The sequence below is a fragment of the Xenopus laevis genome, chromosome 3L (assembly GCF_017654675.1).
Source record: "Xenopus laevis strain J_2021 chromosome 3L, Xenopus_laevis_v10.1, whole genome shotgun sequence".
Classification (NCBI taxonomy): domain Eukaryota; kingdom Metazoa; phylum Chordata; class Amphibia; order Anura; family Pipidae; genus Xenopus; species Xenopus laevis.
The window spans coordinates 43,877,234-43,892,473 of NC_054375.1; the positions used below are offsets into that span (position 1 = coordinate 43,877,234).

Genomic DNA, 15,240 nt, shown 5'->3' on the forward strand with positions numbered 1-15,240 from the left:
ATACGTTACGGTTCCCTTGTCTACCCAGAACTGTCCCCTTGGTTCTCTCGCTTTAAGACCTGGTGGCATCTGAGTGGCAGAGGGCTCCTCCCAAAGAGAAAGGCGGTTGTTATAGTCAGAAGAATGAGCCGAGACCGGGACCTTGGGGCAGGCCTGGACTGGCAATCTGTGGGTTCTGACAAATGCCAGAGGGGCTGCTATAAGGTGCAATAGAAAGTCACTATAGTGGGCAGGTGGGAGCTGTTTGGACCTCTGTGTGGGCTGATTGGGCCTCTGTGTACCTGAAATGCCAGGGCCTATTTTAATTCCCAGTCCAGACCTGCCTTGGGGTTTGTTCTGGGTTTTGGGATACCATATGTCATATTAGTACTAGGGTTGCCACCTTTTCTGGCAGTGGAGACCAGGTAGGAGGCGTGTATCTCTGCATTATTCCTCTGCTACAGGAACTACACTACTGTTGTCTCTTTTTTATTTTTAAAGAAGTAACACCTTGTGACAATGACGCCGGGAGTCACGTGCACGTGGCGTCACCGAGGACGAGTCACAAAGTTGGGAGCTTATTGTGGGCGGCATGGAGATTGTGTTTGGGTTACGGCAGGTTGGTGGGAGGAGGGTGGGCGCACATCGAAACATAGCGGATGCCCTTGGCACAGCGTAGAGAGACGTTTCGGTACAGTATGTGACGTGACTGAAGGAGAAGTGGGGCAGTGCAAGGTCTCGCGTATCAGTGCGCGTTATACGCTGTATAAAGCAGTGACGTTCGTCTCATTGCAAATCCCGCCGCACATTGACAACTACTAGCTTTATAATCAAGCTCTACGCAGCTTCCGGGACTTCCATGCTGCCAGTCTCCTACATGATACCCTCCCTTCACTGCCGGCTACAGCTCTCCACCAACTGCAACAGCTCTCTCTCTCCATTCTGGCTTCCCCTCTCCTGCAATGCGCGACTACGATGAGGCCACGTCTTTCCTGGGAGAATGGGGTCCCTTCCAGCTGTCGGTGTTCTTCCTGCTCAGCGCCAGCATCATCCCCAATGGTTTCACCGGCCTCTCCGCAGTCTTCCTAGCGGCCACCCCCGAGCACCGGTGCCACATACCGGCCGGCGCCAACCTGAGCGAGGCTTGGAGGAACGTGAGCATCCCCCCAGGACAGGACAGTCAGTGCCGCAGATACCGGCTGGAGACTCTGAGCAACTACTCGGCTCTGGGGCTGCTCCCCGGGCGGGATGTGGATGTGACTGGGATAGAGCAAGAGCCCTGTCTGGATGGCTGGGACTACAGCAAATCCCTTTACCTCTCAACTATAGTCACTGAGGTGAGAACTCCTATGATTCCCAGCATTTATGGCTTCTCCTAGTTATATTGCAGGTATGGGATCCGTTATCCACAAAACACCGAATTACGGATAGGCCGTCTCCCCTACACTCCATTTTATCAAAGCAATCAAAACATGTAAAAAAAACTATTTCCCTTTTCTCTGTAATAATAAAACAGCAGCTTGTACTTGATTCCAACTGAGATATAATTAATCCTTATTGGAAGCAAAACCTGCCTATTGGGTTTATTTCATGTTTACATGATTTTAAGGTATGAAGATCCAAATTACAGAAAGATCCGCTATCCTGAAAACCCCAGGTCTTGAGCATTTTGGATTAAAGGTCCCATACCTGTGTGTGTGTGTGTGTGTGTATGTGTGTGTATATGTATATGTATGTATATATATATATATATATATATATATATATATCTATATATATATATATATATATATCTATATAGATATATATATATATATATATCATCTATCCATCCATTGATCTATCTATAATCTATATCTATTTATAGTTATCTTTATCAATCTTTATCAATTTATATCTATCATTTATCTATATCTATTTATAGCTATCTATCATCTATCTCTATTTATAGATATCTATACAGGTATGGGACCTGTTATCCAGAATGATCGGGACCTGGGGTTTTCCGGATAACAGATCTTTCCATAATTTGGGTCTGCGTGCCTTAAGTCTACTAGAAATTCATTTAAACATTAAATAAACCCAATAGGCTGGTTTTACTTCCAATAAGGATTAATTATATCTTAGTTGGGATAAAATACAAGGTACTGTTTTATTATTACAGAGAAAAAGGAAATCATTTTTAAAAATTTGGATTATTTGGATAAAATGGAGTCTATGGGAGACAGCCATTCCGTAATTCGGAGCTTTCTGGATATTGGGTTTCCGGATAAGGGATCCTTTACCTGTATATCTCTATCATCTATAATCTATAGCTATCTATATCTATTTATAGCTATTTATCATCTATATCTATTTATAGCTATCTATATATCTTTCTATATCTATCTATCTATCTATCGATCTATCGATCTATCGATCTATCGATCTATCGATCTATCGATCTATCGATCTATCGATCTATCGATCTATCGATCTATCGATCTATCGATCTATCGATCTATCTATCTATCTATCTATCTATCTATCTATCATAACTATCTTATAGGTGTGTATATATAGTAGGAAATGCAAAAATCAGCCCCAGGACAAGGATTTTTTTCCTTTTGATAGTATTTCCTAATACTACAAGGTATTGACTTTTCACCTAGTTCCTGCCATGTAAGAAGCAAAAAATGTGCTTTCTCTGGACTAAAGTGCAAATGGATCATCTCATCCTTATGGATTGAAGTTTGTGCCAGTCAGTGGATTAGTGGAATTTATGGTGCTTTTAAGAGACGTATAATGATACGGATTTAAAAGGGAAAATAAATGAAACACTGGTTAGATACATAATGCCTCATTATGTAGATACAGGAGAATATTACCCTTTTCTACACTCTGACTCTGTTCACTTGTCAACAAGATGATTATTGCTTATTTGATTTCTATTTCTGCTTTATTTTTTTTCCTCTCTAGTGGAACTTGGTTTGTGAAAATGACTGGAAAGGGCCCCTGACCACCTCGCTGTTCTTTGTGGGAGTACTCATTGGGTCATTCATTTCAGGACAGATGTCAGACAGGTAATGTAGAAATATTGCTGCATTGGAATAGTTCCTTTATTTATTGGATGGTTCACCTTTAAGTAAACTTTTAGTATGTTCTGGTATTGCCAGTTCTAAGCAACTTTTCAATTGGTCTTCATTATTTATAGTTTTTGAATTATTTTCCTTCTTCTTTTGACTCTGTCAAATGGGGGTCACTCTCCTTATCTAAAATCAACTGCTCTGTAAAGGTGGCCATAGACACACTGATAATATCATACAAATCAAACTTTAATGGTGGAAGCGACCGATATCTGCAGAAGACTTCGATATTGGTCGGCTTGTCAATCGGGCGCCCGAACATCAGCCATTGTTAGTGCTGAATCGCAGACACAGGTAGAATTCTATTGTTTCAACCTGTACAGCATATCTGACCATTCAACTTTCCAGGAAAGATTGTAATTGTAACGTCTATGGCCACCTTAAAGGAACAGTAACACCTAAAACTGAAAGTGTTTTATAGTAATGAAAATATCATGTAGTGTTGCTCTGCACTGGTAAAACTGTGTTTGTTTCAGAAACACTACTATAGTTCATCTAAACAAGCTGCTGTGTAGCAATGGTGGAAATTGAAAGAAGGCTATATGGCACAGTTTAAATCAGGCATGTCCAAAGTGCGGCCCGGGGGCCAATTGTGGCCCTTTTTCAAATTTACACTGGCCCTCAGCCTCTATCATGAAATTACTAATAATGAGGCCCCCCAGCACTGTGCGATCAGGAATCCCATAGCAGTAATATTAAGGCACATTAGTTAAATGATCTACCACTTGATCTATACTGCTGCCCGTGTGCTGAAGGTGTTAGCAATAGACACGTATTGGCACGTGGAGACGCGCTGTTTTCGCATACTTCTTTAGGGCTGAAGGTGTCAATAGACATACTGACGTGCCAGTACAGTAAACTAAAGAAGTATGGCGTCACTCTATTCCAGTACGTGTCTATTGCTAACACCTTCAGCACAAAGTGGCAGATCATTTCACTAATGTGCCCAAATATTACTGCTACGATTACTCAATTCCTGTAATTTAATGTTAATGGTTCAAAGAATGTCAGGCTGAATGGTCGGCCCCCACACATTTTCACCTCACCAAATCTGGCCCTCGTTGCAAAAAGTTTGGGCACCCCTGGTTTAAATAGTGGATAACACCATTATGTTCTACAGAGCTTAACTGCTGTGTAACCTGAGCCTTTTCTCTTTTGAATGGCTGTCCCCATTGCTACACAGCAGCTTATTTATATAAACAATAGTAGTGTTTCTGAAGCAAAAACAGCAGTTTTACCAGTGCAGGGCAACACTGCGTTATATTTTTATTACTTCAAAACACTTTAATTTTTTGATGTTACTGTTCCTTTAAGTTCTACCCATTTATTGTTCTTGCTACTTTGTATTACTCCTCTTTCTATTCAGGTCCTCTCCTATTCATATTCCAATTTCTTTTTTTTTTTTTTTTTTCAAATCAATTCATGGTTGTTAGGGTAATTTGGACCCTATCAACCAGATTGCTGTAATTCTAAAGTGGAAAGTTGCTGAATAAAAAGCTAAATAACTGGAAAACCACAAATTATAAAAAAAAAAAATGAAAACCAATTGCAAATAGTCTCAGAATATCCTTCTCTACGTAATAACTAAAATTAAGTATCAAAGATGAACAACTATTTTAAGAGTAATTTATAGGATTTATTTTCAAAGAAATAATCCCTGTAGGCCTCTAGGTGTCCATAGCAGTATGTGTATTGTTTGGCAGGAAAAGAAATGTTATAAAATAATTCTAAAATAAGTAGATCAACTCATACTGAGCTCATTTATGGGCAAGTAACTGATACCATTTCACCCTTGAAGTGTACTTATGTAACCTAGCCCAGCGAACACAAATAACCCCACCCACCTATTTATAACATAAGCAAGTTTCATATCTGCGTTTTGTGGTTGTCTCATCTAAGAGTTCTGTGTCCTTATTATTCTGTGTCCTTTTGCAGGTTTGGTAGGAAGAAGGTTTTGTTTGCCACCATGGCTGTGCAGACTGGATTTAGTATTATTCAAGTGTTCTCTGTAAACTGGGAGATGTTCACCGCTTTGTTTGTGATCGTTGGGATGGGACAGATCTCTAATTATGTGGCTGCTTTTATACTTGGTGGGTATGATGTTCTGTATAAAATCCTGATCTTTGTTGTCTCATGCCACTAATGCTTTTAATTTAGGAAAATCATTATTTTTTTTTTTGTTTTTTTTACACACACTGTTACTGTCTTCCAAAAAAGTCTTTAAAAGGCACCTGTCACCCTAAAATAGTTTAACCCACCAGAGGTGCCCCTGCCAGTGCTAGGCTACCTGCACCAGTTGCAGCACTTGCTCATTATGTACATGTGTGTGCTCCAACATGGCTGCCTGCACGGGAGCTTCTTCCCGGGGTACACTTGTGGGGCAATTTAAAATAAACTGTTGTTTCCCCCCAACTGGAGAGCGGGCTCTTATTAAGCCGCACCTCTGATAAGAGAAACTATTTCAGGTGACAGGTGCCCTTTGAAGGACGTGTACTTTTTTTCTTTAAAAGAAAATGTTGTATGATGAGTAAACAGACACTGTTAGCATTTCTGTCTACAGCACTAAGTATAGTTGGTGCCACTGGTCTCTTGTAGCCTGTCACATCAGTGATGTGCTCCTGCAATAATGAAATTTATCTTCACTATCCCTCTCTCAGCATCTGTTTCTCTTCATTCTGTCTTCATGCAGGAGTTGGATGTCAGCTATTCATTGACAGTTAGATCCAATATATCTTATAGAGGGGCTGCTTTTACCTAGAAGATGTATTAGAGCTCACTCTTAAAATCACAGACATCATGTTTCTCTACATGCAGGATTTGTACAAAAGGCAGTTATTTGTTAGATTTTGTTTGTGCTGGAATCGGTTATTTGAGTGAACTCTAATACATCTCCATGAATAAGAATTTTTAATTGATTGTATAGAAAGTTTCTTATTTCTGTATAATGACGCTTATATTCAATTTTCCTTTTTGTGAAAGTTCCCCTTTAACAAAGCATCTCTCTATATTTTATATGTTTATAGGCACTAATTCTTTCCATTGTAATAGTTCTGTACAGGGCCTCTGGCTGCAGAAGGTTAAAGATGGCCAGATGTGTTAAATATATCAATGCCGATTTACAGTGCCTTTTCTAGTTATGGCTGATTCTAACAACAGTTTGAAACCGCCACCAAAATAGTAAACCGTTTTTGTGGCTTTAAAAAGGAACCATATACATTTAACACTTTACCTTCTCTGTTGTATGTTATCAGGCTGTTTCACAAATAGCTACAATTTAATTTTTTTTTCTTATAGTTTTTAAGAAATTGTTTATTGAAGGTATTTTATTTTCACTTTTGCTGTTTGCCCGTCGGGCATTTGAAATTGCAAACCCACTGGGAAATACGTTATTAAGGAAACGACTTCGTAAATAGCTAACACACGCTCTAAACCTAGTAACTGCCAGCAAGAGTGACTGGTTTATAGCACAAAAGTTAGGGTGAGGTATTCACTCATGACCTATGAACCTATAAGACAATGGAACAGAGTTATTAAGCCTCGCCTACAGTATAGTGTGTTTTAAAACAGATGCCTTAAAGGAGAAGGAAAGATTAAAAAAAAAAAAAAAGATCTGCATCTGCACTAAAATTGCCTTGTATAACTTACATCAGTGCTGCTCTGTCTTCAGAATGGTTGTTTTTTTCTTTCCCCTAGCAATAAGTGCTGGTGTATGTCGCCAGGCTTCCGATCCTTTTCTCTCCCTGCTTGCCCCGGGCAAAACTCTGTATGCGCGTGTAATCTGTTTCTTCTTTCACTGGGGACAGCGCAGGTCAGCAGGAAGTGGAGCATGCGTAGGCAGGAATAGGGAAGTGAGAACTGTGCAATTCAGTATGGTGCTGGCCTTGCAAGAAATCGTTACAATACCTTCTAGCTACTCAAATTTGGCCTGTTTTTTCATAAATCATTATGGCAGTTTGGGGCGACATCAAGAAGGGCAATACTCGGGTGCTTACAATTATTTGTACTGATACTTTTTTCTCTCATTTAAAGGATAAGCAAACCTTTAAAACAAATGAAGGTAAAATTGATGAGAGTGCTATTCTAAGCACTTTTGTTATTTACATTCATTATTTATTCTTTGTTCATTCCAAGATATAAAGGGATACATGTACTGTTAATATGAATGAATTATGTTCCAACAGCGCCACCTGCTGGTCAGTTTCTTACCAGTCTGACCCCAAGTAGTCAAGGAAGTTGTCAGGAGAAAGAAAGAGACTGCTCTGATTTTTTCCTAAACAGAATAACATCAGAGCAGCCTCTTTCTTTCTCCTGACAACATCCTTGACCCCTTGGGGGTCAGAAAGGTCGAGAAAATGACCAACAGGTGGCACTGTTGGAACAACATTCATTCATATTAACAGTACATCTATCCCTGTAATATATCTTTGAATGAAAAAAAGTATAAATAATCAAAGTACATTGCAAACGTTCTTAGAATAGCACCCTCATCAATTTTACACTGACTTATTTTAAAGGTTTACATATCCTTTAAAGGACAGCTAATGCCTAAATGTAATTTTATTTTTGCATTTAAAGGTTGCATCTGTCCATTGAGCATCTGAAATTTAAACTATTTCTTTACAGCAAATGTCCTATTTTAAAGAGAGGTTTCCATTCTATAGTCTAAACAGTTATCTGCTGTATAAATATATGCTTTTTGAATGACTATTCAGCTTGAACGGCTGCCCCCTTGGATTCACAGCAGCGTATTTATATAAACAATAATCATGCTACTGTATTGAGAAGTCTAGTTCTTTTCCTATTGGAAATCACCACATCTGGACACACGGATAATGCTAAAACTCAGAAGATAAGGTTTATTGATGAGGTGCGCCAACACTGCTGATTAGCATAATTGCAATCCACAGGTTTGGAAAAATGGTGCCCTTCATTAGTACATTTTATTTTTATACCCGCATACAAACATTATTAGCATTTTGCTATTAAACATTTTATTTTAATCACCCCCCTTATTTCAACACAAGAAGAACAAAATGTTGGTTTTTCCAAAGTCCTTGGTACTTTCCATCTCCAAGGATGAGACAACTTATCAGCAAATTCCTAAAAAAAAAAAAGTAAGAAATGCTATTCCCAATAAGCAAATTAAAAATCAGGGGCAGCTTGACCTGACTTGGTTTTTCCAATGTCCTTGGTACTTTCCATCTCCAAGAATGAGACAACTTATCAGCAAATTCCTAAAAAAAAAAGTAAGAAATGCTATTCCCAATAAGCAAATTAAAAATCAGGGGCAGCTTGACCTGACTTGGTTTTTCCAATGTCCTTGGTACTTTCCATCTCCAAGGATGAGACAATTTATCAGCATATTCCTATAAAAAAAGTAAGAAATGCTATTCCCAATAAGCAAATTAAAAATCAGGGGCAGCTTGACCTGACTGTTTTAGCCCTGTTGATCTATTCTTAATCTTCAGTCACCCATACACATAAACCACTGCAGGGTAAAGCACATTAAATTTAAAGGCATGGTGCACTTTCATTCTTTGCTTACAGTTCCTTTAAAGGGTCAGTATATGCCCTTGTTCAACGTGAGTGCAATAAATAGGGCTTGTGTTCAAAATACTACAAAGTACAAAAAAATATAAATGACTTTTGTTAGTTCTTGAGCAGAACAAACTGTGAAATAGAACCTACTCCATGTTTAATCATCGCGATGTAGATGATTCGATTCCCTGTAAACCCCCTCCATTCCCTCCTGTTTGTGCCTGTTTTGTTAGCAGGAGTGCAATATGCAAGGGGTTTATATGTGTCCTGGTTATCTAATTATCTACCTTACAAGGACAAACAAGGAGTAGCTTCAATTTCCCCTTAGCTCACAAAATAAAACCACAGATTTTTTTTCTTTTCCTGGTGAAAAGAATAGGTAAAAGGTAAGTTCAGCTCAAGAGCTATTCATTGGTGGTTGGTTGAAGCAATAAATGCCCCACTTTCTCACTCCCCCCCCCCCTGTGCTTTCCTATAGTTGTAATATATTATAACTGTGTATTTGTTTCCTTTGAATGGTAGCCCTAGGAATGCTCAATAAATGCAAAAGAAAACATTTTGGCTAGCCAGGTTCACTGCTTTATAGTACATGAACACTGACTCTTTGTCAGAGGGCGTCTCCTTTCTGTTTGCCTTGCGTGAGATCTTAGATAACCATGCAATACAAATTCTAAGTTAACAACTAATATTCCACATGCACATTGTGCTGGCAGATGTCATTAGTATCTGACAGTTGTGCAAAAAATAGAATTAGAAGAGCTCCTCTGACAGAAGAAGTTATACAAGCTGCCAGCACAGAATGTCATGATTCGTGCTTGGAGGCTCTGGACCCAAGAGCTTGTTAAAGCTCCATTAGAGATTTTACATGCCAATAGAACAGGGAAATTGTACTCCATATCACAGTACATACAGTGGCAACCATAAACAGATTCAAGCTTATTAGAAGAAACACTGACCTTTTATTCCATCCTAATAAATCTACAAACAGTTGTTTCCTAGACAGCACAGTTTAATTTATCTAATGTAAAGTCTACTTTTTTCCTTGACATTCTGGGTGCTAATAACAAGAGTATCAAAGCACTAGGATCACTTGCACTTGTTGGCAGCTACATGCCTCGCCCTTCATGAGAATAGCCATAACAAAAACACGTAGCAATTAGGGTTGCCACCTGGCCGGTGTTTAATCGGCCTGGCCGGTAAAAATGATGGCTAATCCCAATGTTATTAATAGGGAAAAAAGATAAATATATAGTCAGTATTTTTTTCCGGAAAAGGTGGCAACCCTAGTAGCAATGTATCCATATGGGCGGCTGACATTTGTTGTGCTTCGAGTGCAGTGACCTGCAGAAATAAAGGAAGGCAGGATAGTGCACTGTTCCCGTATTTTGCACATGGCACACCACCTTGGAATTCGTAAATGACCTCTTAAAAGAGAACTAAAGTCTAACTAAAGAAGCAGGCTAGAAAGGCTGTACATTGTTTTAGGCTTCTGCACCAGCCCAAGGGAACCACAACCCTTTAGCAAGGTCTGTGTCTCTGAAGATAGTTAACACAGTAACTCCCCTTCTTCTTTTCTGCTGATTCACTGCATATGCTCTGTGCTGCTGCTACTTACTGAGCTTAGGGACCCACTCACAATATACAGTACACATAGAATAGAAATGTCACAACATTAGGTTGATTAAAAATTAATACAGATAATTACTACATGGCAACACAGAAACCAGTGCAACCTAATAATCAGCCTTGTAGCATCAGCTTATATTACAGGCCACGCTAATTTTCTGCTTAATAATTTGCGACAATCCTTGAGTTTAGCTTCTCAACAGCTGCTCAGAGCCCACTGAGCATGTGAGTGTCACAGACACTTTTCAAGATGGTGACCCACTGTGACAAGCTTGAAGGCCTGGAACATTGCTGCTATTGAGATGCTGAAACTATAAGTTGGTGAAATAAGTTCGGTATATAAAATGGCATTTTTAGCTACATTCATTTTAAGGTTTAGTTCTCCTTTAAGTGTTTTGTATGCATGTAAATATAAAACACTGTTAACCTGCACCAGTAAGAATTCTACATAGGACCAGCCTTTACATAGCAGATAGTAACTGTGTAGAATTTAATTTTAGTTGTTTTCCAGAAGCTACAGAGGTCAAATTACATTTTGGCTCTCAACAGCAGTATGGATTGTATCACACAAGCATTTGCCATTCCATGTTTTTTTTTTTTTTTTTTTTTTTTTTTTTTTTTTTTTGGACCAAATAATTCCTTTACCAGCAGTGTCAGGTGAATTTCCATTATTGTCGATGACAGATGCTTGTTTATCTGCTGCCATTAGCCAAACAGAAAGCTGTATGGTGAGGGATGAAGCTGCTGCATTCCATCAAAGCCATGAATCCCAAGGGAAGTCCCCAGGCAGAGTTGGCAGACAAATGGAATGCATAATTCCATTCACGCTAGCGTAAGGTGATCTGTTTATTTATTGTACAATTTAAAATATTGGAAAGGTCGTGGATTAAAGGAAAACTACCCCCAGAATAATGTAGGTCTCTATAAAAAGATATTGCATAAAACAGCTCACGTGTAAAGCCCTGCTTCATGTAAATAAACCATTTTCATAATAATATACTTTTTTAGTAGTATGTGCCATTGCTTAATCATTAATAGAATTGCCGTTTTAAATCATATAAATAATAAATATTCATTTTGGAGGTAAAGTTTTCCTTTAAGAGATGTTAGTCACAGTGATATCCTCTACCAGTTTCTATAATCTGTATAATCCATTAAAACCAACCTAACAAAGCATCTTAATATTATGTAAACCACTTTTCACACAGGTGCAGAAATTCTTGGCAAGTCTGTCCGCATTATATTCTCTACACTAGGAGTGTGCATTTTCTATGCAATTGGCTACATGCTGCTGCCTCTATTTGCTTACTTCATAAGGGACTGGCGGATGCTGCTTTTGGCGCTTACCATTCCAGGGCTGTTTTGCATTCCTCTTTGGTGGTGAGTTTATGATGTTTGAAACATAAGTCATCAATGCTTTTATCTGCTGCCATTCTTCTAAACTCAGTGGCTGAAGCTTGCGAGTCTTTTCTATGTGAATAATATGTGCCCTTTTCTGCCTTGTTCTGGCTGATTATGGTTTTTTTAGGTACATCTTAGCAGTTTCATTATCCTGGGGTGCAAGTGCCAGCGTAAACTGTTGTCTGCTCCTTGTGCTGTATTGAAAATCTATCTGAAGGAACAGAGCATGTTGTCTGATGGCGCAGCCAAGCCCTGTACTTACCATATGCCATCTTCTGTCTACGAGGCAACCACCAGCCTTAAAGTTGTGGTTCACCTTTAAGTTAACTTTTAGTATGTGATAGAAAGGCTAATATTCAATCGGTCTTCATTATTTATTTTTTATAACTTAGAATTTTTGCCTCCTTCTGATCATTTTCTATTCAGGCTCTCTCCTATTCATATTCCAGTCTCTTATTCAAATCAATGCATGGTTGCTAGGGTAATTTGGAACCTAGCAACCAGATTGCTGGAATTGCAAATGAAAGAGCTGCTGAATAAAAAGCTAAATAACCACAAATGATAAACCATGAAAACCAATTGCAGATTGTCTCAGAATATCACTTTCTATATTAGTCCTGCAGCCTATCGGGTACAAAAACCTGCGGTACCCTGCGGGTTGTGGATAGAAGTTCCAGGTGTGGGTATAGACACGGGTCGGCAGTTCTGATGGTCAGTGGGTCGCGGGTCCGGGTTGCGGATAAGGTACTTGCGGGTCGGGTAGCGGGTCCAAGCGGGTAAGAATCCTGGTTGTGGGTCCGGGTTGCGGGTACAGGTCGGGTACGGGTCCAAATAATGGACCCGTGCAGGCCTCTACTCTACATTATCCTAAAAGTCAATTTAAAGGTGAACAACCCCTTTAATGCTTTGGTAGAAACCTTCCCTTTTGTTTGAGCTTCTGAAAGTGTCCCATGAGTGCTTGAAAAGTATCAATAAAAAAAGACCAATAGCCTGTCTTATGCACTGTAACCTGTTTGTGCTAACATGGTGTAGATTTCAGCACGAAAAAATATTTTTTTTTAGCTGTATTGCACGCTGAAATTCTCTCTTTGTGTGTGCCATAACCAGAAGATGACTTCCCTGACGAAGGTTCCTATGTGGAACTGAAACGTAGTATTTAATAAACCTGTATTTTTCCATTAACCCCTTTTTTCTTGTTTAAATATCCTTGGAGTGCTGTCATATTGTGGAATATTTGTCTTTTTTTGGACTGGCACCCAGGTTTAAAATTTACCCTTTTGGTTGTGCGCTCCATACAGCATTCTCACATAAATTATATATACCCATATCTATACTAACTATAGAGTTTAGTATCACCATAGCCTTTGATATTATGTGAGAAATGTTTGCACAGAAATCAGTCGAATGTGCCTGCACCCGAGTCCTTTATCAACCCCCGCCTGGTATTAGTCTTAGACCTGGTGCAAATCCTGCACTAAAAATCATTCAAACTGATAAAGCAAGAAAGTGGCCTATTATAGTTAGAGATAAATTAGCCTAAAATAACTTGTTTTGTTTAAAAACGCCCATTGAGTTCAATGTGTTTCTCAAAATCACTAATAGGCACACCTTTTGTACTTCAGGGATGCAAGATTCTCCTAGTCTGTCCTAGCTCTTGCTATTCTGTGTGCATTTCCCACCCCACTTGCATAAACTCATCAGTGCTTTTGCATAATCTTTGGGCTGCCCCTTTCACCAACATCTTAATATTATACTTTATGTAGCTTAGAAATATTTTACCTCTGTCCAATGGATATGTATTTGTCCATGAAAGCACCTGTTACATTTTCATCTTTGTTAATCCTATGTGATTGCAGGATTATCCCAGAATCTCCCAGATGGCTCATATCTCAGGGGCGATTTCAGGAAGCAGAAGACATAATACGGAAAGCAGCAAAGAAAAATGGCATTTCTCCGCCAGATATAATATTTAATTTTACAGAGGTAACAGACCATCTTGTGTTCTGCTCCCCACACTGTTCTGTTGTAATTCTTCTTAGGAGAAACTCATTTAAAATTTTACTTGATGATATTTCCTGAGGTACTGGTATATGTATTTTTATTTCCACTTTGCCTTTTTTTCAAATGAAAATTAATTCAGTGACTTCTGGTTGGTAGGCGCAGTGATCCCGGGAACCTGTAGGGCAAGAGTTTTTGTTATCCGGAAACCCATATATTATATATAATATCCATACATAGGAAGAAGTCTTTTCCTCAAAAGGCGTGGTTCAACTAACTTTATATTAAATTTTAGTCTGTTATAGAATGGCTAGTATGACTTAGACATCGATATTCTGAGACATTTTGCCCTTGTTTTTCATTTTTATTTTTTTGTGGATTTCAATGATGTAGCTTTTTTTTCAGCAGTTCTCCAGTTTGATATTTAAGCAGCTATCTGGTTGCTAGGATCTTATTTACCTTAGCAACCAAGCAGGGGTTTGAATGAGAGACTGGAATATGAACAGGAGGGGGACTTGGAGAAAGATAAAGAAATAAAATGTTACAATAGTAGTAACATTGTAAGTGCACAGATCAATAGTTCATTGGCTACCAGGATCAGTGACACCATTTAAAAGCTGGAAAGGTGTAGAAGAGGAAGGAAAATAGTTAAAAAAATGTATTAAAATTTTTTTTTTTTTTTTAAATCAAGGTATAGACAGAATTTTTAGTTCACACATAATTCAATTTATAAATGTTTGGTATATTAAAGCCAGTAGCTCCACAATCTCATGATAGATTGTGTATATACTATAAAATCCAGTTACCCTTAACTTCTTAACTTTCATCTTTTGCTTTACAGCTGCAAGAGCAAAAGGAGCTGATACACAAATCTCATACATTTCTCGACCTCCTGAAAACAAGGAATATTCGCATAATAACATTTCTATCCATTTTGCTTTGGTACGTAAACAATGGTGATCCTCCGGTTCACAGACATTAGGGCAGTGGTCAGTTATCCTAGAAGTTTGGTCTTTTCTTTGGATTTACATTTTTTTCCTTCCTGTCCGCAATGTTTTTTTTAACAAATAGGTGCATTTATGAAAGATCAATATGTCCATTTGCCTGAATGTGTTTTGACTCCTTTAAATACTCAAACACATTCAGTTCTTCTGAAGGTATAAATGGTCAGCAAAGCTCTGCAGCAGCACTGAATGAACACTTATACCTTTTTTCAAGCATTACATATTGGCATCATCAAAAAGAGAATAATCGTTCTCAAATCTGTCCCATACTATTTTTCAAAACTATACATGTGTAGTGACTGTTCAGTTGCCTTATTTCATAATCCATTATCCGGAAAACCCGTTATCCAGAAAGCGCCGAATTGCAGGAAGGCTGTCTCCCATAGACTCCATTTTATCCAAATAATCCAAATTTTTAAAAATGATTTCCTTATTCTCTGTAATAATAAAACAGTACTTTGTACTTAATCCAAGCTAAGATATAATTAATCCTTATTAGAGGCAAAACCAGCCTATTGGGTTTATTTCATGTTCACATGATTTTCAAGTAGACTTAAGGTATGAAGATC

General features: G+C 38.5%; 1 protein-coding gene across 1 annotated transcript in view; it reads left to right on the plus strand.

The window, feature by feature from the left end:
• Window positions 1–588: 588 nt before the first annotated feature.
• slc22a5.L (solute carrier family 22 member 5 L homeolog) overlaps window positions 589–15,240 on the plus strand; it is a 29,816-nt gene continuing 15,164 nt past the window's right edge. The window contains exons 1-6 of the mRNA NM_001087429.1: window positions 589–1,316; window positions 2,938–3,041; window positions 5,040–5,194; window positions 11,477–11,648; window positions 13,526–13,652; window positions 14,509–14,609. Of these exons, the coding sequence (NP_001080898.1) occupies window positions 942–1,316; window positions 2,938–3,041; window positions 5,040–5,194; window positions 11,477–11,648; window positions 13,526–13,652; window positions 14,509–14,609 (1,034 nt within the window). The 5' untranslated portion in view covers window positions 589–941. The remainder of the gene's footprint in view (window positions 1,317–2,937; window positions 3,042–5,039; window positions 5,195–11,476; window positions 11,649–13,525; window positions 13,653–14,508; window positions 14,610–15,240) is intronic.